Genomic DNA, 25,387 nt, shown 5'->3' on the forward strand with positions numbered 1-25,387 from the left:
TGCGAAACCATGCATAAAACCTGAAAATGCCATGCCAAGAAGGCAGACACAAAAGACCACACGCCGTATGATTCCACTATATGAAATTTCCAGAATAAGCAAACTCATAGTAGATTAGTGATTGCCAGGGACAGGGGGAAGGAAGGAATGGGATTAGTAGTTTTGGGGTAATGGAAATGTTCTGGAACTTCCCAGTGGTGATGCATAGACTTGGGACGGTTGTTCACTGTGCACAGCTCTCCCGAGCAATGCAAGATGTCTGCTATGCCAGGTCCCTGCCCTTAAAGACCAGAAGTGGCCCTCCCATCGCTGTGACAAGGAAGCACCCCCTCCCCCGCAAACAACCCACCACACACTTCCAGATGTTCGCTAGGGGGGCAGGACTGGCCAGGTTTGGGAATCACTGCTGTGGACAGAGAAGTGAAAGCCTGGGTTGAGCAGAACTCAGGCTCTCCGGATGCCCTCAGGGCCCAAATAACTGTTCCGCGTCATCAGAGGTGTTGCAGAGTTAGGTGAGAAATTCTGCTGGCCCCGTGTCTTAAATTTTTTCACAACTCCAGGAAAGGCGTAGCTCACCGTCTCTTCTAGGACAACACGCCATGATGAAAGCAATGCCACGTTTCTAGATCGCTCCCCAAAACGAATGAGGCACAGATTGTCCGGTGAGTCCTCCAGTACCACTATCACAGGTGCAAAAAGGCAAGCGATTAAAAGGAAAACCAGCACAGGCACCTGTGTGGCTCAGTCGGTTAAGCGTCCAACTTCAGCTCAGGTCATGATCTCATGGTCCGTGAGTTCGAGCCCTGCGTCAGGCTCTGTGCTGACAGCTCGGAGCCTGGAGCCTGCTTTGGATTCTGTGCCTCCCTCTCTCTCTGCCCCTCCCCAACTCCCGCTCTGTATCTCAAAAATAAACATTAAAATAATTTTTTTTTAAAAAGGAAGACTGGCAGGCTACCCATGGGAGGAGTGAGTGAGGCGCAGTTCCCGGCACATCTAGAGGTCAAGGAAAATAAGGTGGTTAATACGTGCGCACATGGACACACACACACAGAGAAACAATTTTTAAAAATAAGCTCTTCAAAGTATTTATAAATTTATCCAAAACCCAGTAGTGATGTGACTTCATAGCAGTCACTCCTAATTTTGTATTATTCGGTAACATCTGCCCACAAAACATTGCTTCCAAGTTTGAGCCTTCCTGGTAATTTGCAGACAACCACGTGGATGACTGCCTTCTCCTTGCTCTTAAGAGGGAACAGAGACTCCAGGGGGGTTCTCTGCTGCCTGCCTAAGTCTGAAGCTCATGCCAATTTTCTGTCTGTGCCTTACCTACATTCTTCAAGCTCTGAAAACGAGCGAGTGGGCTTTGCTGGGGTGCTGGGACAAAAGGAGCGAGAAATGACCCACACGTCTTCCTCTCCTCAACAGGGTGTTCTTTTTAGGGCACGTTAAATTTGATATGGCTTTGCCACTAAAGCACACAAAAACATACGACTTAGTGAACTGGACGACATAATTCAAATTTTTATTTGGCACTAAGTTCAACATCCTGTAACAGAAAAATCAACATTTAGAATAAATAGCAAATTCACATTCAGAATAAATAGTAAGTCTACCTAGCTCGCATTTGTTGTGCCCGATACCCTACAGGCACAACCCGTCATTCTGCTAAATACCTAGAACACGGTTTCCCCAGCCCGGGTCCAAGCGTGCAGTACAAAGCACAGAAGTGCTGTAGCGGGGTGGGTCCCCGGGGAAGCAGACGCCCAGATGGAGTTCACGTGCAGGAAGAGTGTGGGGGGGGAGTGTTCTTGGGATCGACACCCGGAAACGGAGGAGAAGGAACGAGAAGGGAAGGAAGCGGGGCTGGCAGGGCAGGAGCCGGCTGCTCCAGGAAGGAGGCAGGACTTGGTCCGAGGCAGGGCTTTTTCTGGAGGGCAGCCCTCGACGTGGGCCACCAGCTGAGGATGGTAAGCGGCTCACCCGGCGGCCGGAGGGGGGAGTCCTGCGGTTGGGAAGGGTGTTCTGGGCAGCCACGCCCATCGCGTCCGCGAGCACCACCACAGGTCAGCGCAACGAAGGACAGTCGGGGAGTTGCCGGGACCGTCCAGTTCCACCCCGCAACGGTCACGCTGCGTGCCGCAAAGGCTGGCCACGGGCGTGCACGTGCCCGGGGAGCCGCTTAGGGGACCGCGGCGCGCTCGCCTCCAGAGCGTCTCTCCAGCGGCCGCACGCAGCTCTGACCTCATTCCCCTGCGTGCTCTTAGAGGTGAGCTTGCCGGAGCCACCGCCACAAGCCACTCGCGCGGGGGCGGGGCGGCAAACTCCGGCTGGGGAGCCAAGTCTAGCCCGCAGCAGTTTTTGTACATCAGGTAGTGATGGCACACGGCGTGCCCGTCCCTAGAGCAGTGGCCACAGAAAATCGCCCGCAAAGCCCCCAGTGCTTCCTATCTGGCTCTTTACGGGCAAGGCTCGCTGAATCCTGCATCAGAGAAACTTCACTCCCTTTCTTTAATCCGCCAGGGTGTTAAAGGTTAGCTAAACTTGGAGCCAGGCTCCCAAATGCTAATGCAAAAAAAAGAAAGAAAAAGAGAAAAAAAAATTGGTACGAAAGGAAATTAGTATTAAGAGGGCAAAACACAGACTCCCCAGTAGTTGAATAGAGCAATCAAGGAACCCTGCCTCCGGCCAAGTTTAGTCTTAGAGCATTCTGGAAAAGAGCCCCCGAGTGGGTCGTTGGCAGCAAATGAGCCTTCAGCAGAGGGAATCAAGTCCAATATTTAGCACACTCTACTGCTTAAAAGGCCTTTGGGAGGAAGAGAGAGGAAAAGCCGTTTAGTTCACCCAAAGCTCAATTAGCGAGGAGGGAAGATTACTTCTCATTTCTCTTCTGCGATAATTAAGAGGGCCAATACATTCACACAACTAGTAATTTGGTCTAAGATGGGACTGAATCAGTAACAGGTGGTTTATGTTACATCGCATTAACGGTGATGGCAGGAAGTGGAGCTGAAGGAAAAGAGAAAGAAGAAAAAAGAGGCTATACGAGGAGGAAAGGGGGAGCCCTGAGCCAAACTCCTAAGATACCTGAAAAGCCGAGTTTCATCCATAAACGGCTGCAACGCCAGCCGTGCAGGCCCCCGCCAGGGCAGTCTGCTGTGGGTACCACCAGCCGACCCGGGCTCTGCAGCGGGCACGCACCGCCCCCGTACCACCAGCCTAACCAAAGCTATTTTTCAACGTGCAGACCAATTTAATTGTGTTCACTTTCCAAACTGATTTTTTTTTTAATGGTAGAAAGGAGACTCGCTTCACTTGTACCAATATGCTTTCATCAGTGTGCACAACAGAGAACTGGGGAGAACGTGACGCCCAGCGCAGCGGGCCAAGTCCCAGCAGAGTCCCGAGAGGGAAAGGTTACAATCCACCCTGACTGAGCACACACGAGAATGCCCGTGTCTGTCCTTGCCGTGGAAACGGCTGTCCTGACCCAGGCTGCTGGCCCTGGCGTGGGCGCCGTCCACCAAGTGTGGGACCTGCTGAGACAGATGCCAGGCTTCTGCTACACACGCCAGATCTCAATCCCGCCATGTCCGAGGGCCCAGAGACTGAAATCTTAATTGGTAATATATTGTAAAATTCACTATTCACCCCGAGAAAATGTTCTCCCCTAAGGCGTGCGTCACCTAACCTAGCTATCCGTAAAAGACAGTTTTAAAAATATCTCTACTTCATTCTCGAGGAAGCAAAACACAATGCAATGGGCACCTAACATCCCCTGACTACCTGATTAGATCAAAAGTAAGAAAAGACTTTTTTGCTTCCTCGCTCAGCTTCTCCAAGCAGAAACTCTAAGGCCAACAGCACCAGCTCGTCCACTGAAGACCCTAACACCAAGCAGTTCTGGGCATCCACCTGTGCCCATTAAATGCCCGTCTCCAATACCCTCTGATGCTCAAAACACATAGGAGCTAACACACAGCAGACAAAATGTCTACCCCATTCCCAACAAAAGAATGGAATACTGTGTTTATAACAAAAATTTACAAGTAACAAAGGGGGCCAAATCGGGTCGACTGGGTCTAAAGGGCATTGCAAAGGGCATCTCAAAGGATGTCAGGGAACTCATTTAATTTCTGATGAAGCTAGCATTTCATCAACCCCTGGTTCTGATACATTTGCCACACTAAAACCGCGGACACGGCGAGCGCTCTCCGCAAGCCCCCCTTCCGTGGACCTGCCATGCTGCAGGGTAAAGCACAAGAGTCGCGCGTGTTGCCTTAGAAAGCAACGAGACACTCGGCGAGGGCGAGCGGGGCTGCGCCTCGGCCGCCTCCAGGCTGCCAGGCCCTTACCCTCTCCCACCCTCAGCATAGCCGCCTAAAGAAAGCCACCCACGCTCCCAAAATAGCCACACAAACATGGCAGGGAGGGACCACGAGGGCTACGCGGAGACAGGGCCGCCTCCTCCCCACCTGCTGGTTAACGCGTGTGTTTTGACAAGATTCCGACAACCCAGCAGGGGTCCCGGCGGGGCATTTCATCACAAGGACATTTCTTCGCCTGTGTCACTTTCTGCCCGCCGACGGGCGCAGCAAACCAACGCTGGGGTGGCGTTTTCAGGGGTGACGAACTCCCGCGAGGCCCATCACAAATCCCCCGGGCGCTTGCGGCCGGACCGCACGCCGTCTGTTCTGCAGGCCGGGGAGTAAACCGGAAGCTCCGCTCCCCCTCTTCCCCTGCCCCAGGGAAGCAGTGAACCGCCCACGCCACGTGGCACCGCGCGGCTTCCCCGGCAGGGGGCAGGCACAGCGAGCGGACACTGAGGCCAAGCGAGGGGAGGCCAAGAGAGGGTCGGGGGGACCCGCGCTTCCTCTTGTTCTTTCACAGAAGACGTCCCAGGGAGGCCGAGTCTCCCTTGGAGCGAGGGGCCAGGAGGCCGAAGCCCCAGCGCCGCGGGCCCGGGGAGTCGGCCGCGGCTTGGGGACCATCTACGCCCTGTGCCGCCGTGCGAGGCTACTGTGGAGCCTGCGGCGAGCGGCTTGCGGTCCCCTCCGGCTCCCGGAGCGTTGCCTGTGAACGTTCGGCCCCTCGCCCACGAAGAGGCAACGGTTTCGGCACTTCCGCCGCTGGAACGGAGACCGGCATCGAGAGGTCTCACGGGGCCCGGAAAAAGGACGCCCGGGCCGGGACCTTGGTAAACACGACGGCCAATCACAGTTTCAACACCCGGCCTGCCCTGAAGCCAACCGGTACGGGAAACGCAGAGGCCAGGCTGCCGGCGTCTGTCCCGACAACTCGGGGAGGAGTCTCCCAAAGGTACCAAATAAATATCAAAAGGTATATCTGTGTCTCGGCCGAAAGCGACACTCATTTGCACACGAGTCGACCGCACACGTCCAGCCGGCCGGGGGTCGGCTTCCGGCCTCTTCCGCGGGCGGGGCCCGCTTACTCGGCCTGGGCCTCCTGCAGGAGCGGGGGTCTGAGGGCGGGGGCCCCGTCCGACCAGGCGGGCAGCTCGTGCTGCAGCGGAGTCCGCCGGGGGTAGAACGTGTGGCTGACGTCGTAGTTCAGGAGGCAGCTCAGAGACGCCATGTAGATGTCAGCAAAGCGGGACAGGCGCCTCAGGAAGTAGGTGGGATTCTGGTCTGTGCGGAACAAGCTTCCGAACTGGGTGTTGAAGAAATTTTTGGTCATTTCTCTGAAGAAGCAAGAAAAGAGCAAAGCCAGACAGAACAATTCAGAAGAGTCTCTTTTTAAGTTACTGAAATCAAAACCCCCCTTTCGAGTTCTACCAGGTAATACCTATCCTTCTCAAGCTATTCTAAAAAATAGAAAGGGAAGGAAAACTTCCAGACTCATTCTATGAAGCCAGCATTACTTTGATTCCCAAACCAGACAGAGACCCAGCAAAAAAACAGAACTACAGGTCAATATCCTTGATGAATATGGATGCAAATATTCTCAACAAGATACTAGCAAATCGAAACCAAGAGCATATAAAAAGAATTATTCACCATGATCAAGTGGGATTCATTCCTGGGATGCAGGGCTGGTTCAACATTCGCAAATCAATCAACGTGATACATCACATTAGTAAAAGAAAAGATAAGAACCATATGATCCTGTCAATCCATGCAGAAAAGGCCTTTGACAAAACTCAGCAACCTTTCTTAATAAAAACCCTCGAGAAAGTCGGAATAGAAGGAACATACTTAAAGATCATAAAAGCCATTTATGAAAAGCTCACAGCTAACATCATCCTCAATGGGGAAAAACTAAGAGCTTTCTCCCTGAGATCAGGAACACGACAGGGATGTCCACTCTCACTGCTGTTGTTTAACATAGTGTTGGAAGTTCTAGCATCAGCAATCAACAACAAAAGGAAATCAAAGGCATCAAAATTGGCAAAGATGAAGTTAAGCTTTCACTTTTTGCAGATGACACGATATTATACATGGAAAATCCGACAGACCCCACCAAAAGTCTGCTAGAACTGATACATGAATTTAGCAAAGTTGCAGGATACAAAATCAATGTCCAGAAATCAGTTGCATTCTTATACACTAATAATGAAGCAACAGAAAGACAAATAAACTGATCCCATTCACAACTGCACCAAGAAGCATAAAATACCTAGGGATAAGTCTAACCAAAGATGTACAAGATCTGTATGCTGAAAATTATAGAAAGCTTATGAAGGAAATTGAAGACGATATAAAGAAATGGAAAAACATTTCATGCTCATGGATTGGAAGAATAAATATTGTCAAAATGTCAATACTACCCAAAGCTATCTACACATTCAATGCAATCCCAATCAAAATTGCACCAGCATTCTTCTCAAAACTAGATCTAACAAACAATCCTAAAATTCATATGGAACCACAAAAGGCCCCAAACAGCCAAAGTAATTTTGAAGAAGACCAAAGCAGGAGGCATCACAATCCCAGACTTTAGCCTCTACTACAAAGCTGTCATCATCAAGACAGCATGGTATTGGCACAAAAACAGACACATAGACCAATGGAATAGAATAGAAACCCCAGAACTAGACCCGCAAACGTATGGCCAACTCATCTTTGACAAAGCAGGAAAGAACATCCAATGGAAAAAAGACAGCCTCTTTAACAAATGGTGCTGGGAGAACTGGACAGCAACATGCAGAAGGTTGAAACTAGACCACTTTCTCACACCATTCACAAAAAATAAACTCAAAATGGATACAGGACCTGAATGTGAGACAGGAAACCATCAAAACCCTAGAGGAGAAAGCAGGAAAAGACCTCTCTGACCTCAGCCATAGCAATCTCTTACTTGACACATCCCCAAAGGCAAGGGAATTAAAAGCAAAAATGAACTACTGGGACCTTATGAAGATAAAAAGCTTCTGCACAGCAAACAACCAACAAAACTAAAAGGCAACCGACGGAATGGGAAAAGATATTTGCAAATGACATATCGGACAAAGGGCTAGTATCCAAAATCTATAAAGAGCTCACCAAACTCCACACCTGAAGAACAAATAACCCAGTGAAGAAATGGGCAGAAAACATGAATAGACACTTCTCTAAAGAAGACATCCGGATGGCCAACAGGCACATGAAAAGATGCTCAACGCCACCCCTCATCAGGGAAATGCAAATCAAAACCACACTCAGATATCACCTCACGCCAGTCAGAGTGGCCAAAATGAACAAATCAGGAGACTATAGATGCTGGCGAGGATGTGGAGAAACGGGAACCCTCTTGCACTGTTGGTGGGAATGCAAATTGGTGCAGCCGCTCTGGAAAGCAGTGTGGAGGTTCCTCAGAAAATTAAAAATAGACCTACCCTATGACCCAGCAATAGCACTGCTAGGAATTTACCCAAGGGCTACAGGAGTACTGATGCATAGGGGCACTTGTACCCCAATGTTTATAGCAGCACTCTCAACAATAGCCAAATTGTGGAAAGAGCCTAAATGTCCATCAACTGACGAATGGATAAAGAAATTGTGGTTTATATACACAATGGAGTACTACATGGCAATGAGAAAGAATGAAATATGGCCCTTTGTAGCTACGTGGACGGAACTGGAGAGTGTGATGCTAAATGAAATAAGCCATACAGAGAAAGACAGATACCATATGTTTTCACTCTTATGTAGATGCTGAGAAACTGAACAGAAACCCATGGGGGAGGGGAAGGAAAAAAAAAAAGGTTAGAGTGGGAGAGAGAGCCAAAGCATAAGAGACTCTTAAAAACAGAACACACAGGGGCGCCTGGGTGGCTCAGTCAGTTAAGCGGCCGACTTCGGCTCAGGTCATGATCTCGCAGTCCGTGAGTTCGAGCCCCACGTCAGGCTCTTTGCTGACAGCTCAGAGCCTGGAGCCTGTTTCAGATTCTGTGTCTCCCTCTCTCTGACCCTCCCCCGTTCATGCTCTGTCTCTCTCTGTCTCAAAAATAAATAAACGTTAAAAAAACAAAACAAAACAAAACAGAACAAACTGAGGGTTGATGGGGGGTGAGGGGGTGGGTGATGGGTATTGAGGAGGGCACCTTTTGGGATGAGCACTGGGTGTTGTATGGAAACCAATTTGACAATAAATTTCATATATTGAAAAAAACAACAACAAAAAAAAGACAAAAACAAAAATCCTTCTTTTATTTTCATAGGACTCACTTGAGGGGAAAACTGGCCTAGGGCAGCCCCCGCCCCTCATCAGGAAAACTGTGTCGATCCACTCATCAAAATGACTGTGATCACATTTCCCAGTCAGGCCAGCCAGAGAACACGTGGATGACCCTCTAAACATACCCATTATGTTTTCCAAACCAAAACAAAGGAGGCAGGAGAGGGGCATGCGGGCAGATGCAGAATGCCCTCATGTCCAAACTTCCCTCCTCTATGGAATGGGATCCAGACCCCCTTTCTAAACAGTTACAGTGAGAACTGAGTAAGGTAAGACAACTAAAGCCAGACAAGAAACTCCAAAGTACTTCGATGTCTGAGAAGTTAAGGCTTATGTTGTAGTGACGTAAATAAATCTCCATCATCCGTTACACCACTCCAAGCGCCTCACTGCCTCCTTGCAGCCCAGGTGACAGCATTTTGCAAGGCCGCTCACCCGCCCCAGGCTCTAAGGCCCTGCAGCCATGCATCTGTGTGGAAATCAACACCCCCTCGCACACGCGCGCGCGCACACACACACACACACACACACACACAGGATAGGCGCACCGTCTGCTGGCTGGGACCCCTACACACAGAACAGTCCCCCAAAGTAGATAAATACCACTTGACTGTTAATAAATCAGTTACAAACACAGCAGAAGACATAACCGTGTACACGCTGTGTGACAAAAGCCACTAGCTGGTAGCAGCCACCTGTACAGTACATGGTGACAGCAGATGCTGTGACAACCAGAGTAGAAAATTTCACAAACTCCTTTAGGTCTGCAAACAGAACAACATAAATGGTTTTTACACTTTTGGTGAAAACACCTCATTAAGGTGTGAGGTTGCTGGAGACTTAAATCCAAAACCGAATGTGATGGGGAAGCAGCTCCTTCATCTGACAACCTGAGAGTCCTGGTCTGGCCTTTGGGTCGCGGGGCCCGAGGTTCAATCACACGACAGGCCTCCTCCCCGCCTCCCCTCACCCTCTCAGGCAGCACTTTTAGACCAACATTAGATAAAGAATCAAAGCAGAATGAGCCCCGGGCAGCCAACACCTCCGCCAAGAGGGCGGAGGAAGGACTGAATTCAATATGGCTGTGGCCTCTGCAGCCCCAAGGGAGGATCCTGTCCCCTCTGCACACTGCCCCCCCAATCAGGCTGGCCCTTGCTCAGAGGCCAGAGCCCGGGCAGTGACCGTTCCTCCCAGTAAACAGTGTCCGCACACACAGCATCCTTCTAAGGCAGGCACGACCGTCCACGGGTCTCTGTCCGACGACTGTTCCCGGAGATGCCCACCCGCCAAACTTCGCAGACGGCAGGCGGGCCCGCCTCACCAATAAACATTCTGACACTGAGTGCTGGCACATTCCCGGTTACCAGTGAGCGCCGGGCTGTAGGAGCCCTCGCCGTGGTTCAGAGCCCGGCCTCTATGCTGTCCCAGGAGCCACGCCGTGCTGCCGGCGTGACCGACCTCGGGGCCACCAGCTGCCTAAATGGACGAGTCAAGCCGGCCGGGAAGACGGATGGGAAGGAAGAGCTCCTTCAAGCCCGGCCTTCGGAGGCAAGGGCAGGAGGTGGGAGGAAGGTCGCTGCTGCCTCAAGCAGGTGTCCCATGTCCCTCACGAAGGGCGGACACCGCTAGTTCCGGGACGAAGGGGGCACATTCCTACCCGGAAGCTAGGAAAGGACGGCTGCCTCGGGTCGGCCCTGGGACAGGTGTGTGGCCCGCGCAGGGTGCAGGCGGGTGGCAGACTCGCATTCGAAGCAGGCCCCTCTTACCTCATCTCCTTTCTTTCCTTTTTCCACTCCTGCAAAACCAGCTGTGACTCAGCATCTCTGTGAACCTGCAGGACGGGACACAAGCTAATTACTGAGGATGCTGTGGCCGCAAAGAAGCTCAGTAGGTTATGAGAGGTTTTTAATGGGCAGCTTCCCTTGGAAGAATTTCACTCCCTGAGGGCAAACACACAGGCGCTTGCGTGAAGTAACACATTTTCAGCTTCGCAGTTGCAGTCCTGCTTTCTTCACCAGAACAAAAGTTTCTAAGCAACATTAGAAACGTGGTTTGACAAATCAAGATGGAACATTATGAGCCCATTAAATAAGGCCCCTGTTAAACTGGAGCTACTGAAGTATTGTGAAGGCCATAAAATATGTGTGCATGTTATGTGTGTGCCATGTATCCGCTACACATATGTATTGCATATATAAACATACTTAATAGACACCACCTATTACATATATTACATGTAGGTATAAACATATAAATGGCAGTTAAGTGGAAATCATTTCAGCAGGTCTAACGGCACATCGCTAATTGCAAGCGTGTCAAAGTATGTGCATATATTTGGAAACTAACATGGAGGTTTTTCTTCAATCTGTGCAAAGAAAATACGGTTATAAATGGTTTTAATGTTTTTCCTGAATATTATATGATCTTTTAACGCGTTCAAGAGAGGGATGCCTGGGTGGCTCAGTTGGTTAAGCATCCGACTCTTGATTTCAGCTCAGGTCATGTTCTCAAAATTCGTGAGTTCAAGCCCTGCATCAGGCTCTGTGCTGACAGTACGGAGCCTGCTTGGGATTCCATCTCCCTCTCTCTCTCCCCCTCCTCCACTAGTACTCTCACTCACTCTCTCTCTCAAAACAAAAAGATAAACTTAAACAAAGGGTTCAAGAGAAAATAAATACTCGTTTTGTAAAAGACAAGAAGGTAGAGTACCTCAACCAGACGGAAAACACAGAATTTTCTGGTTGGGCTGAAATGTGAGCAAAAGGCAAAAAAGAAAAGCGACAACTGCCCACGACCTCACAAATGGAATCTCACAAGTCTCTCTCTGAGGCTCTTGGGGCTAAACACAAACACGCATGCCAGGGTCAGAAGTGCGCGTGATGGCAGGGGACAGGTGGGGCTCCCTGCGATCCATGGTCCCAGGGGCAGCCCTGGAACCCGGGGGAAAATACCAAACAAGCAAACCATCTGCTGCTCACGAGGGAGCCAAGACTCTGTTGATCGCATCTGCCCAGCTCAACGGCCTAACAGTCACCGGCTAAGGCGACTCCGCCATTCACACAAAACCCATGGTCACTGAGCCTGTAATGTGGATATTTTCCCCAACACCACTGCCTATACCACCAGGAAGCAGCTACCACTGGATGGCCACTGGCCGGCTGTGCGTTACTGGGGCACCGGAAGACGGGTCCAGCGCTTCTGGGGGTGGTGATACGGGTTCTGTGAACATAGTTTTCACATTTTAATCAAGAAATTACTACAGGGGCACCTGGGTGGCTCAGTCGGTTAAGCGTCTCTTGGTTTTGGCTCAGGTCACGATCTCACAGTTCGTGGGTTAGAGACCCATGTCGGGCACTGTACTAACCGCGCAGAGCCTGCTTGGGATTCTCTCTCTCCCTCTCTGTCTGCCCCTCCCCTGCTCGTGCTCTCTCTCTCGCTCTCAAAATAAATACATAAACGTGAAAATAAAATTTTTTAATAATAAAAAAACATTACTCACTATAGAATCCAGGCTCTACACGGTACATGACTAAATCAGGAAAGGTGAAATGTGTGGGGAAACGCAACACACTTTTATACACACGTACACACAAACAAACGTGTACGTACACGTATGTATTCAGCACCTACTATGTGCCCAGCACTGTGCTACATACGTGCTGAAGATACGACAGAGGACAAGACAGAGGCCCCAGTGGGGGTCGCGCCTCGGTAAAGCGACAAAACAAAGTGGCAGCACAGAGAGTGAGGAGTCAATCTGAGAGGGAACACCCACCCCCACCTTTGCCCACACACCCATCTCAGCCCCTAAACTAGCACCTACGTCCTTGCCTATGCAGGAGGGTCCCTTACTCCGCCCATTCAGGCAGGAGGGGAGAACTCTCTGGTGAGGGGATTACCGAACTTAACCTACCCACACTCTCTTTTTCGACACTAGCTGCCACAGGGCATGTGAATTCTCTCCACTGTTGCCCTGCAGGTGGGCCCCCATCCCAGGGCAGCCCTGCAGACTTGAAATCAATCTAGACTACGTCTGCTGCACCAGTCCTCCCACCCAGTGTGAGCAGGGTACTGCGACCTCGCCAGCCCAACGGCCTCTACCAGAGGAGGACAAATCCGGCCCACCACCACTTTTTTCTATCGGCTTCTGAGCTTAAGAAAAAGTTCCTTTCTAAATGGTTGGGGATGTGAGGAATCAAAAGAAGAACAACGTTACCGTGCATGAACATGATATGAAATTCAAATCTCAGCGTCCACCAATGTCACAGGGACACCACCACAGGCGTTGCCCGTGGCTGCTTCTGTGCCGTAAGCACAACTGAGTAGCTGTGACAGAATGCTTGGCCCACACAGCCCACCATACTGACTGACCTGGCCCTTTGCGGAAGCCTGCCGCCCCCTCAGCTAAACGTGGTCGTGACGTGATAACCTGGGAAGACTCTGTACCACCGTCGGCCAGCACCGCCACCATGAACCCACCATCCCGGGCTGCGCTTCAAGGCTAGTTAACAAAACCCTCTTTATTCCTTACGGCCACTTTCTTAAAACCAACATCATACTCTTGTATTTAATTCATCAGACTTGGCTCCGAATGACACACTCTGCTGGCTCCACGAACAGAAAAAGCAAACCCGGCCTCAGACGACAAATTTTTCTCTTCAGGAAATAGTCCAAATAATGTGCTACGTCTCTGAAAATAACCCCCACGGGGGAGTTTCCAGAAACATGTGACACAGGATCACCGGAATAATTTAGCTTTTCAGGTGAACATGGGGGCAGCAGGCAGGGTGGAAAGGGAACAGGAAGAACAGTGAGAAATGACATTCATTTGGATTTTTTTTTTTTAATTACCTGCCGTATTTCTCTATATCCCAGTGAGTGTAACCAGACAGAAAGCTGTCAAAAGTGCCAGAGCCTGAGGCGACAGTTCGAGGTTAAGACTCTAGAGCCAGACTGCCTGAGGCTATGTCCCAGCACCCCCCCCCCACCCCTTCAGCAAGTTATTTTCTCCTCTGTGCCTTGGCTTCTTCATCTATAAAATGGGGGTGTTAGTGCCTACTTCAAAGAGTGCTTTTGAGAAAGAAACGAACATAAAGCCCTTAGCATCTAGAACACTGTCTAGAACATGGTATCTAGAACATGGTATCTAGAGCATAGTATCTAGAACACAGTTCTAGAACGTGGTTTCTAGAACATTCCTATATAGCTTGGTTCTGCTGTTCACTAACTTTGGAATTTAGGATAAGTTACTTATCTTTCAGCCTCAAATTCCCCTCCTATAAAATGGGGTCGGCAATGTGAATGGTAATTCCCTTTTCTTCCTCCCTCAACCTTATACCTTATATGTTTCTAAGGTCACAGAATATTTTCAGCACTTCCATTCTCTAAAACACACATTCCTTAGTGGTGCCTGCGTGGCTCAGTTGGTTAAGCATCCGACTTCAGCTCAGGTCATGATCTTGCGGTTTGAGTTCAAGCCCCATGTCGGGCTGTGTGCTGACAGCTCAGAGCCTGGAGCCTGTTTCAGATTCTGTGTCTCCATCTCTCTGCCCCTCCCCTACTTACATTCTCTCTCTCTTTCTCTCTCTCTCAAAAATAAACATTTAAAAAAAATTTAAATACACATGCCTTAATCATCAAACTTTTTATATAGGTCAGAGAGCAGAAAACAAAACAATTGCCCTCAAAGCTAAAATGTAGTGACACTACCCATGTGCAGATTGTGTCTGTGTGTCTGCCCAGCTGCCACCATCACAGAGGGACTGCGCCTGAGGTAAAGAGTCTTTGCCACACCTGAGACCTCTAAACCAAAGAGCAGGGAAGCACGTTCACGTCGTGCTCAAAGGCATGGACTTGAGCATCACACAAGCCTGAGTTCAAGTTCTTGCTCTGCCATCTTACGACCTCAGATGTGTTGCCCTAACCTGTCAAACACCCAGTGTCCTTACTCTAAAGTGGAAAAAGCAGACCCACCCGCACAGGGCAGCTGGGGTGTTAATGAATAATGTGTGTAGAGCAAGCACTCAGCATGACGTCTGACATACGAAACATAAACTATTATTACTGTGTGACCTATGCACAGACTTGAAGCCACATTAACCCAGAATCGATGGCTTTTATTTTTGGAAAAGCATCTCAGGGACAAGCATAGCACGGGAAACAGAACGAGTCCTCACCACAGACGAGCCAAGAACAGGTGGAGCCAGAGCACAACGGAAACAAGGCCCGGGACGTGCGAGGACACACGCTCTGGACTATGTGCGCCCTGGAGCCACCGGCCCTCGTGGCTCCTCCTGAGCTCACCGCCAGCTGCCGCCACACCGGCTGCCAGCTGGCTGGCGAGGCGGTTCCCTGCCCGTTTCCACAGTGGGCTGGCAGGCTGCGGGCAACAGGCCGTGGCCAGAGGCTGCAGGTGCGTCAGCCAGGAGAGCGGGCACCCACGTTCCTTGTCCTAAGAGAGTCAGCACGCGTGCCGAGACGGCTGCGGGATAAGCTGGCTGAACCAAGCGGGAAGCGAGGCGTTTCAGGAGACTGGGAGTGGGTCCCCAGCAGCAGGTCAGAAAAACCGCTGAAAACAACATTCCTCACTAACTGTCCAAACCTGGCTATATAGCTTACATGCAAAAGCAAAAAATGCAATATACAAATGCTTGCAAAATACAAGCAAAAAATGGCCACTGAACTCCAGCCAGCCAGCCAATTGTAGGTATTATCTTCAAAACCAAATGGAGGCGGCATGCGGGGACCTTAACTTTTGCTTTGAGACTCTCTCCAGTCAGCTGTGGTGCCTAGCCTGATGTATTCATTCCACAGGACCCTTCATGTTACAGATGGGGAAACTGAGGCCCAGAACTGAGAAGTCCACAGCAGGCTAAAGGCAGAAACAGGACTAGACCCAAACATTAGCAGAAATTCTCGAATCCCACAATCCCATGGGACCTCTCCCAACAGAACTTTAGTGGGGAAGTGAGGACACTTGGATTTCCACTGAAGGAGGACTCTACAGAGACACCTGTGTTTACATGGCCCCATAAAGCTCTTTCTCCAAATGAATGTGTAAGGCATTTTTAAAGTTCTCTTTAGGGAAATTGGCAAAACTCTCTTAGGGGCAAAACAACCCAGGAGTTATTCTTCAGGGTGACTTACACCTCATGTAACCATGAATAAATATCTGAAATAACTCTGATTTATGGACTAACTTCAGACTTACGGAAAAAGTAGGAGAGAAAAGAAAAAAAAAAATCCCAAACCTGCATCTGCTCCAATAACCCGGTCAGGGTCTGCAGCCAAGTCATGGTTTGAATGTACTGCTCCGTGTTCATGATTTTGAGCTCAGATCTTAACTCCGGGATAATCGCACCTGTTCGCCAGCCATGCTTCAGGGTCAAATCCTAATCGCAAAGATCACAAAAAAGTCAACTCATCTCAACAGAATTTAAACCATTTCATTACCTTTCCCAGATGCAACAGGTGTTCACTGAACTACTCTTCAATTGTAATGGTTAGTTATTAACCAAGCCAAATTCAATGAATTACATTTAATTAAAACCAAGTCAGCCCCAGGCTCTGACCATTACACCCAAAGAAAGTTTCTGTTTTGGGAATAATTGCTGTGAATCACAGCCCCTGCAGAGACACAGGGTCTCCGATCATTAACTGTGGTCTGTAAAACAACAATTAGGTCAGGGGCAGAATGAGGCTCAACCGAAATGCTGACTGTTGAATTCATTCACAGACCACTGGGGATCACCCACTGTGTGTCAGGCCTTGTGGGTTAGGGGGAATCCTAGAATCTCAGACTCGGAATGATCCTACAACACACACATACGTGGTCAAATTTTTCATTCCAAATACAGTAATCTCATGATTTGACACTAAGCCAGAATATCTGACGTCAGCCATATCCTGGGAGATCTTAGATCTACAATCAACCATACTAAATGGTCATTCATTCCCTCATTTGGCAAATATGTATCCAATCCTCACAACTGCTAGGCCCTATTCTAGATACTGAGGATAAAACAATGACAAAAACAGACAAAACCCTGCCCTCATGGGAAATACAGACAAAAAATTAGCAAGTAATACATAAAAGCAGGTGGTGATAAAGACAATGATCAAAAATTAAGCAGAATAAGAAGGAAGAAAGTTACCATGGTATATATACAAAGTGGTTAGGAATACCAAGCCAATAAAGGGACCTTTGAGCAGAGATCCCAAGGAAAGGAAAAAAAGTATGCAAATATGTGGGAGGAGAAAAATTCAAGCTGGGGTGGGGGGGGGGGACAGCAAGTGCAAAGGCCCTGGGGCAGGAACATGCTGGGGGTGGGGGTAGAGGTAGAACTGTTAAGCAATGGCAAGGCAGGGAGCCTAAGGCAGAGTAGGAGAGAGGGCTGAGGTCGGTCATGCCTTCAGAGAGGTAGGCTGGAGGACAGATCAAGCAGGGCCTTGTAGGAAACAGGAGGAAATCAGGCTTTTACTCTGAAGAAGAAAGGAAAGCTTTGAGGTTTTAGGGAGTAAAGTGGTATCAGGTTTACAATTTTAAAAGTTCGCTGGCTATTCACCTACAGCTAGAATCCCCACTCTGTAAGTCCTAAGGATGACCAGCCTCTTCACCTACTGAATTTCCTTAAACCTTTCAATGTTTCTCCTTCTCCTCGAATACATGGAAACCTACGGCACCTTTGTTTTTTGTTTTTTAATTTTTTTTAATGTTTATTTTTGAGAGAAAGAAATAGAATATGAGTGGGGGAGGGGCAGAGAGAGAGAGGGAGACACAGAATCTGAAGCAGCCTCCAGGCTCTGAGCTGTCAGCACAAAGCCTGATGTGGGACTCGAACCCACGAACCTCGAGATCATGACCCGAGCCGAAGTCGGACGCTGAACCGACTGAGCCACCCAGGTGCCCCTGGCACAACCTTTTAAATATTGCCAACGGTGGCAAACTTTTGAAGGTAGCTTTTACTTCTGAAAATAGGTAAAAAGTCATCTGGAACATTCCTAAGACTAAAGCACATGATAATACATTAATAACAATAAAACTAATTTTCTTCTGTGCCTCAACCTGGTTCTCAAATCTATCCCAAAAGGGGCACCCAAATGTGTTTTGAAAACCAGCAGCAACGTTAGAAGTACCTACATTCACAAGGTGACTCCCTTGAAGGGTAATGTTCATTGCCCACATAATTTCTGACATTTTTTAGGTAATGAATTGATCTCATCACTTTATAACAGCGGTTTTCAAACTCTGGCATGAGATCCAACTATATGCTGTCTCCAAGAGACTCATTTTTTTAAAAAATTTTTTAACTTTAATTATTTTGAAAGAGAGCCCGCATGCATGCGATCAAGCATGAATGGGAAAGGGGCAGAGAGAGAGGGAGACACAGAATCCCAAGCAGGCTCTGTTCTGTCAGCACAGAGCCCAATGCAGGGCTTGAACCCACAAACCGTGAGATCAAGACCTGAACTGAAATCAAGAGTCAGATGCTTAACTGGCTGAGTCACCCAGGCACTCCATATTTTTTTTAAAAGATCATATTTTTAAGTAATCTCCATACGCAACATGGGGTTCAGATCTACAACCCTGAGATCCAGAGTCGCAGAGCCCACTAAGCCAGCCAGGCGTCCCTCCGAGAGACCCATTTTAGACCTAAGGACACACATAGGTTGGAAGTGAAAAGATTAAAAACACCTACCAGGCAGACGCAGAACATGCCACCCAACAAAAGCAGAATGCACATTTTTCTCATAGTGCACATGAAACAGCCTCCAGGACAGACCTTGTGTTAGACCCTACAACAAGTCGTAATACATTTTGAAATCACACAAAGCATCTTTTTTGATCACACAGAATGAAGCTAGAAACCAACAACAGAAGGAAAAACATAGAAGTTCACCCTCTGAAACAACCAATGAGTCAAAGAAGAAATCACAAGGGAAATGAGAAAATATCTTATGACAAATGTAAATGCAAATGCACACACGACACACCAAAACTTATGTGATGCAGCAAGTGCAGTGCTAAGAGGGAAATTCATAGCCATACAAATTTACATTGGAAAAAAAGAAAGGTCTCAAATTAACAACCAAACTTGACACCATAAGAACTAGAAAAAGAACAAACTGAACTGAAAGCTAGCAGAACCAAGGAAATAAAAAGATTATAGCAAAGATTAAAACAGGGGGGAAAAAGGGGGCGCCTGACTGGCTCAGTTGGTTAAGTGTCTGACTTCAGCTCAGGTCATGATCTCACTACTCATGAGTTCAAGCCCCACATCGGCCTCTGTGCTGACAGCTCAGAGCCTGGAGCCTACTTCAGATTCCATGTCTCCTTTTCTCTCTGCCCCTACTCTGCATGCGCTAAACATTTAAAAAAATTTTTTTGGGGGGCACCTGGGTGGCTCAGTCGGTTAAGCGTCCGACTTCAGCTCAGGTCACAATCTCACGGTCCGTGAGCTTGAGCCCCGCGTCGGGCTCTGGGCTGATGGCTCAGAGCCTGGAGCCTGCTTCTGATTCTGTGTCTCCGTCTCTCTCTGACCCTCCCCCGTTCATGCTCTGTCTCTCTCTGTCTCAAAAATAAACTTAAAATAAATAAATAAATAAAATAAACATTTAAAAAAAAATTTTTTAACAGGAAAAAAAAAAGGAAAAAGAATAGAAAGACAATATAAAAAAAATAAATAAATAAACCAAACCAAGAGTTGGTTCTTCAAAAAGATCAACAAAATTGGCAAACTTATCTTGACTAAAAACAAACAAAAACCAGAAGACTCAAATTACTAAAATCAACAATTTAAGCAGTTACTACCAACTCTAGAGAAATAAGAACAATTGTAAAAGCTGTAAACTTAGTATAGAACGACTTGAATAACCTAGTGGAAATGGACAAATTTCCAGAAGCAAACAAGCTACCAAGACTGAATCATGAAGAAATAGGAAATCTGAAAAGACCTCTTGATTAGTAAGGAGACTGATCCGTAATCAAAACCCTTCCAACAATGAAAAGCCCAAGACCAGAGGGACAGTTTCACTGGTGAATTCTACCAAACATTTAAAAAGGGATTAACACCAGTCCTTCTAAAACGCTTCTAAAAACTGAAGAGGAAGGAACACATCCCAACTTATTCTGAGGTCAACATTACCCTGATATCAAATTTTAGCATGAAAAGCTAGACACAGACAGCTGAGCCCCACCAGAGTTTCTGACTCGGTAGGTGTGACGTGAGGCCTGAGAAATTGCATTTCCAACAAGTTCCCATGTGATGCTGATGTCACAGGGACCACGCCTGAGGAAACCATTGCCTTGTGAGTGCCTCTCAGAAGGCTAAGACCTGTACATGTGTGTCCCTTCACAGGGCCACGTACCCGCACCCCTCAAGGGCAGCACAGAGTCATCTCATCAAGGCCCGAAGACACTGGTTCTCAAGAGGCCATGTCACTCGGCCAAACCTTCTGGTAGTACGGACACCCTGACAGCAGCACTCTATATTTCTGTGTCACTAGTAAGCACCTCTGTATGCAGTCCCTGATTTAACTCTGCCCACAAATAAGGACGTGGGGGCTTGGAGGACTTGTGCAAGCTCATCCAGCTAAAAACAGCAGAGCGGGGGGGTAAAAACCTGTCTTGCAGTTCTGAGCCCATGATTCCTTCCGCCAGACCTCAGCCCGGTGGACAGACTCGATTATGCAGGGTGCGTGCTGAAATGGCCTGGGACGAGGGTCTCTGCACACAGGCGCTGGAATCACCCCCCACCTCCACCAGAGCCCCTCCTCCACCAGCAGGCAGTCTGAAGTCTGAGTCCACAGACCTCGGACAATAGCATGTGTGCTCTGAAAATGCCTCCCAGGGGGGCCTACCGTGCAGCCCGTTACAGCTCACCGCTCCGAGGACAGGCGTCAGACGCAAGAGGGACACAAACACGAGACCACAGTCATGTGGGTCAAAATGCTCAGAAATACCAATCAGAGTTTGATCGCCAGCCACGACCCTGCTCTGGTGACTCGGAGGACACTGAGCATCACTCAGACTTTGCAAAACGTGCATGGTGCAACTAGCCCGGGCCCACTTAACAAACAGAAATCCCCTGCACCAGGAGCGGGGCACGGAAGGAAATGTGACTGATTCAGCCTCGTTCTAATTACAGATTAAATCATAATTCAAGTCCTGAGACACCACTCTAGTCATTCCAATGGGCATGAAAAGCCTCACTTTCTTATAATAGCTGTTTCCTGGAAATGCCAGTTTTTGGAATTGTAGGAGCTCCAACTGAGTTTACAGACTCTTCTGTTGCACATGGATGCTTCTGATATTTAATAAAAAAAAAAAAAAAAAGAACGCTTACATTTATTTCTTACCATTATTTAAGTGGATTTTTCTGATAAATTCTGAGTGAACTGCTAATTTCTCTACCATTTAAAAAAAAATGATTTTTACAACTATGATCCATTCTATTCTACAAAAAAATGAGACATACAAAAAATAGGTGACCTGAAAGCATAAAAGTGTTTTAAACAAAAGAGAAATTCCTTAGTAAGTGGGACTAACACATCTGTCCCCCAACAAAGAAATGGAAAAAAAGGACTCACCGCCAGGTCACTGTATATGTGGTCACCAAAATACAACACTTTGGATCCTCTCCACCCAGTAAGCTTCAAAAATTCATATAAGTTGCCCTGCAAGAATAGAAAAACAGAGATATTTTAAAAAAGAAAAGAAAAACATAGATATCATGTGAGATAGAAACCTGTGTCACCTGTTCAACCCGTAGCCCCAAATATCTTTTTTTATTTGCTTTTATAATTTATTTAAAGTATCAAAATATAAAAACACCTTTGTGTGAAATCTCTCAGACCTTTGTTCTAAGTCAAATGTATGTTCCAAAAATGATCTGTGTTGCATATACCTCTTTGTAACGATCTTTTTACACTGAACACTCTGTGACCATGTCAGTAAGTATTAATCTACCATTTCAGTAGCTGAGAAGTATTGTGATTCCTTTTACCAATTCCCTCATGTTGGACACTTGTTACCTATTTTGTAAGTCATGATAAACATTCTTGTAGCAAATTTTTAGCTACATGTTAATAATTTTCTTGGTCTAACTTCCTAGAATTGGAATGGCTGTATCCAAGCAAATCTTCCACGGCAAGAAAATACACTTACCGGCAAACCCGGCCTTGTGTTATAGACCCACCAGAAACGTATCAGGGTTTGTTTGTGGTTTTTTAACCACAACTATGTGGTAGTACTATTCTATAATTTCATGTGTTTTATAAATATTACAGAAATAAAAAGTTTTAAAGGATGAGATGAAGCAAACTCAGTAACACAATCAGGGTCAGCAATTCAATCATTTGTTCAAACATTTGAGAGCTTTACTGATAGCAAAATATATGAAAACTACATAAAACACAGCTCATCAGGAAACCATTACTAATTTAGGTGAGTCCTACACCATGTGACTCAATGCTTCTTGAAGTGAAAAACCCAAGGTTTACTATTAGCATCTTAAATTGTACAGACTATGAAAGTAATGCTTTAAATTTTGTTTTTAAAGACTGCTCAATTCTGAGTTAATCTGGATACAGCACACTGAAAATACATTGACTTAAGTTTAAATTTTGCTTTAAGTTTAAAGCATCAATTCAAGCAGAACTCTCAGAACTACACCCGGCACACGGTAAGACTCAACAAATGTTGGCTGTTAGCATTTTATAAGTGACCACAAAGCAAAGGAACAAAAAGGAAAAATCGGTCATGAGGTACCTGCTTGTAAATCTGGCCTTTCTGCAACTTGTGGATCTTATCCCAGAGTAAGACACCTTTCTCGTTCACCTTTCGGAAAGGTCTAACAACAGAAACAGGAAACATGATCTGTGGGAATCCGCTTATGAAACATGACACAGTTACTCACTGGGAAGAGAAAGGGGCTGCACAGACCTCGAAAAGCCTGGGCACCCAAACTCCACCTCCACACTTCCTGGTTCAGTGCCCTCATCCAGGGCAGACCCCGGTATCCAAACGTATTTACAGAGGAAAGAACTCCAGGGTCAAGTAAATTTGCAAAACACGAGGCACTACTTATGGCCGTCTTAACAAGTCATCCATGACTCTGAAAAGCCCACCCAGTACAGAAACTTTCTTTAACCCAGATTTCCTAAATGCATTTGATCACACAGAAAATCTGCTTCGCAAAAACACGCTTCTGGAAATGCTACCTCAGTACGTGTGTCGAGCTTGGCACTTGAAATTCAGCCACTCTACATAAAAAACAAATCTGAGGATGAGGCATATCATTTTATGATGCAAAATGGGAATAAGAATAAAGCCTTCAGGGAGCTCCCCTCTACTTAGATGGGATGAAGCCTGATTCACGAATCGATCAATAAAGCCAATTATATCTTTAAAGTTAAAAAGAAAAAAGAATGTATGCAGGGTCTATTTGCCTTTTTTTTTATTTTGTTTTTAATGTTTATTTTTGACAGAGAGAGTGAGACAGAGTGTGGGGAGGCGGGGGGGGGGGGGGGGAGGGCCAGAGAGAGGGAGACACAGAATCTGAAGCAGGCTCCAGGCTCTGAGCTGACAGCACAGAGCCCAACACAGGGCTTGAACCACAAACCGTGAGAACATGATCTGAGCCGAAGTCGGACGCCCAACCAACTGAGCCACCCAGGCACCCCTGTTTGCCTTTTTTTAAGGTAACATTTATTTGGCTTGTTTTTCTGATTAGAAAAACATTGAAACTGAATGCAAAAAATCTGGAAAATGCAGAATACGATGAGGAAGAGGAAAATGGCCTATAATCCCAGTGCCCGGCTATAAACACCTAACATTTCAGTAGGTGTCTTTCAATCTATAAAGATAACATTTGTTACCCTTCTCTTTTTTATGAATATAAATGAGGATCACCATATATCCTGTTTGGTATCTTTTTCTCCTCTAATACTGTGAGCAATTTCCCATGTGATTACATATTTTTCGTATGTTGTATTTTATGATCATAAAACATGCATGCTGCTTTTTTTCCCAAATACATCATTTCTCATGGCTGTATAATATCTCCTCCTATGGATGTTCCTTCAGGTTGTCTCTGACCATCATTATAAATAAAATGGGAGGAACAGAGGTGTTGCAGGCGTGCAGAACAAAGGCAAAATAAATGGGGGCGGGGGGGGCGGGGGTGGGCAGGGAGAGCTGTGCTGCCCACCCCCTCCCCCCCAGGAAATAGTCTAAGACAGCACTCTGCCACTGTGTATAAGTATAACAAGGAGAGGGTGTCCTTGGTGAAGGGGGAGATGAGGCCCTTGTCCTGATCACACCCTGGGATCTAATAAGAAAGTTCGGGAGAGCGTTTTCTCAGTGAGAAAGCAGCCAGCCAATGTATAGCTGTTTTTGATCAACACTCTTAAGTTTTTCCTTCATTCCCTTGAATTCTCAGTCTCTGCACATGGCTCTTGGATCTGCCTCTTCCTTCAGGAATCACTGTGACACTTGGAAAATGGGAATTTAGTGTCCCAAGAGGAATTTAATCCATTCAACATGAACTATGGAGCACTGCATTATGATACGTTAAATCACCTGGCAGAGAGGGAAAGACTGCCTGGTTACCAATCGTGGAACAGAAAAATGTGGGTTAAAGTGCTTCTTTATACAAAGTGCAGATTATTCTTATAACCCCAGTGCAGTAACTGTCAACACTATTGATATCTGGGGGGACGACTCTTGGTGAAGAGGTCGGTTCCGCTCATTAAAGGCATTTCAGGATCCCTGATCCGCACCTATTAATGCCAAGAGCACACCGGAGTCACTGTCAGAACCCATGACTTCCCGCCCCTCTGTTTCCCATGACAGGAACACACCACGTAAGCCTTGGTAGAGAGGTACTCCACTTGACACAGAACTTCTGCAGAGTTCTGCAGAATCCAACTGGAATTTTAAATGCACCACTTAGAGCTGTACGGAGAAAAATACCCACCAGGCAGTTTTGCTGTTGCTGCTGTCTTGTTACGCTTCACAATGTACCTGCATCAAGAAGTCTAACTTAGGATGTTAACACTACGTATGGCTTTTCACTGCTGTCAGTAGTTGTTTTTTTTTTTAAGTTTCTTTTTTATGTTTTTATTTTATTTTTGAGAGAGACAGAGCGCAGGCAGGAGAGGGGCATAGAGCGAGAGGGAGACACAGAATCTGAGGCAGGCTCCAGACTCTGAGCTGTCAGCACAGATCCCGATGCAGGGCTTGAACTCACAAACTGGGAGATCATGACCTGAGCTGAAGTCGGACACTTAACCAACTGAGCCACCCAGGTGCCCCTCAGTAGTTTTCTTAAAGCCTGACTCGTAAGACTCAGGTTGAAGTGAGAACAGTCTCAAGCTGTTGGCCATGCACTAATCTCACCCTTTATGTAATTACTTGCTAGAAGGATTAAAAATCAAAAGCTATAATGTCAGATGCTTCTGATTTTCCAGTTAGATTTTAGCAAGTCGCACTACGTAAGTATTCACGGCAGCAAAGGACTAAAATCTACCTCTCCCGGAAAGACACTCACCTCCGCTTATCGTTAAAGAAGTTTGGCTTCTCAGCCTGAACGATGACCACATCAAACAGGTCCCTCCAGTCTTTTCCGACAATATACCTCATCCCTTTGTCCCTGGAACGACACGTCAGCCAGGTGAGTCTCACAAGAGAGGGATTAACCACTTTTGCAAC

At 47.2% G+C, this 25,387-nt stretch overlaps 1 protein-coding gene and 1 long non-coding RNA gene across 3 annotated transcripts in view; one reads left to right on the forward strand and one right to left on the reverse strand.

Moving 5' to 3' along the window:
* NT5DC3 (5'-nucleotidase domain containing 3) overlaps nt 1–25,387 on the reverse strand; it is a 67,083-nt gene that overhangs the window by 2,058 nt on the left and 39,638 nt on the right. Inside the window, exons 9-14 of one of the 2 annotated variants that reach the window (XM_027070975.2) lie at nt 25,227–25,328; nt 22,445–22,526; nt 21,265–21,351; nt 15,927–16,067; nt 10,443–10,507; nt 3,871–5,701 (exon numbers count right to left, since the gene is read on the reverse strand). In XM_027070975.2, coding sequence (XP_026926776.1) covers nt 5,449–5,701; nt 10,443–10,507; nt 15,927–16,067; nt 21,265–21,351; nt 22,445–22,526; nt 25,227–25,328 — 730 coding nt within the window. In that variant the 3' untranslated portion in view covers nt 3,871–5,448. Of the gene's footprint in view, nt 1–3,870; nt 5,702–10,442; nt 10,508–15,926; nt 16,068–21,264; nt 21,352–22,444; nt 22,527–25,226; nt 25,329–25,387 lie in introns of those variants that run through there. The other variant, XM_053226670.1, reaches the window with a different exon arrangement.
* On the forward strand, nt 2,326–3,643 carry LOC128316482 (uncharacterized). The gene is made up of 2 exons (XR_008300445.1): nt 2,326–3,158; nt 3,298–3,643. It is a non-coding gene; the product is annotated as an uncharacterized LOC128316482 (long non-coding RNA).

Source organism: Acinonyx jubatus, chromosome B4 (assembly GCF_027475565.1).
Source record: "Acinonyx jubatus isolate Ajub_Pintada_27869175 chromosome B4, VMU_Ajub_asm_v1.0, whole genome shotgun sequence".
In the NCBI taxonomy this organism is placed as follows: Eukaryota; Metazoa; Chordata; class Mammalia; order Carnivora; family Felidae; genus Acinonyx; species Acinonyx jubatus.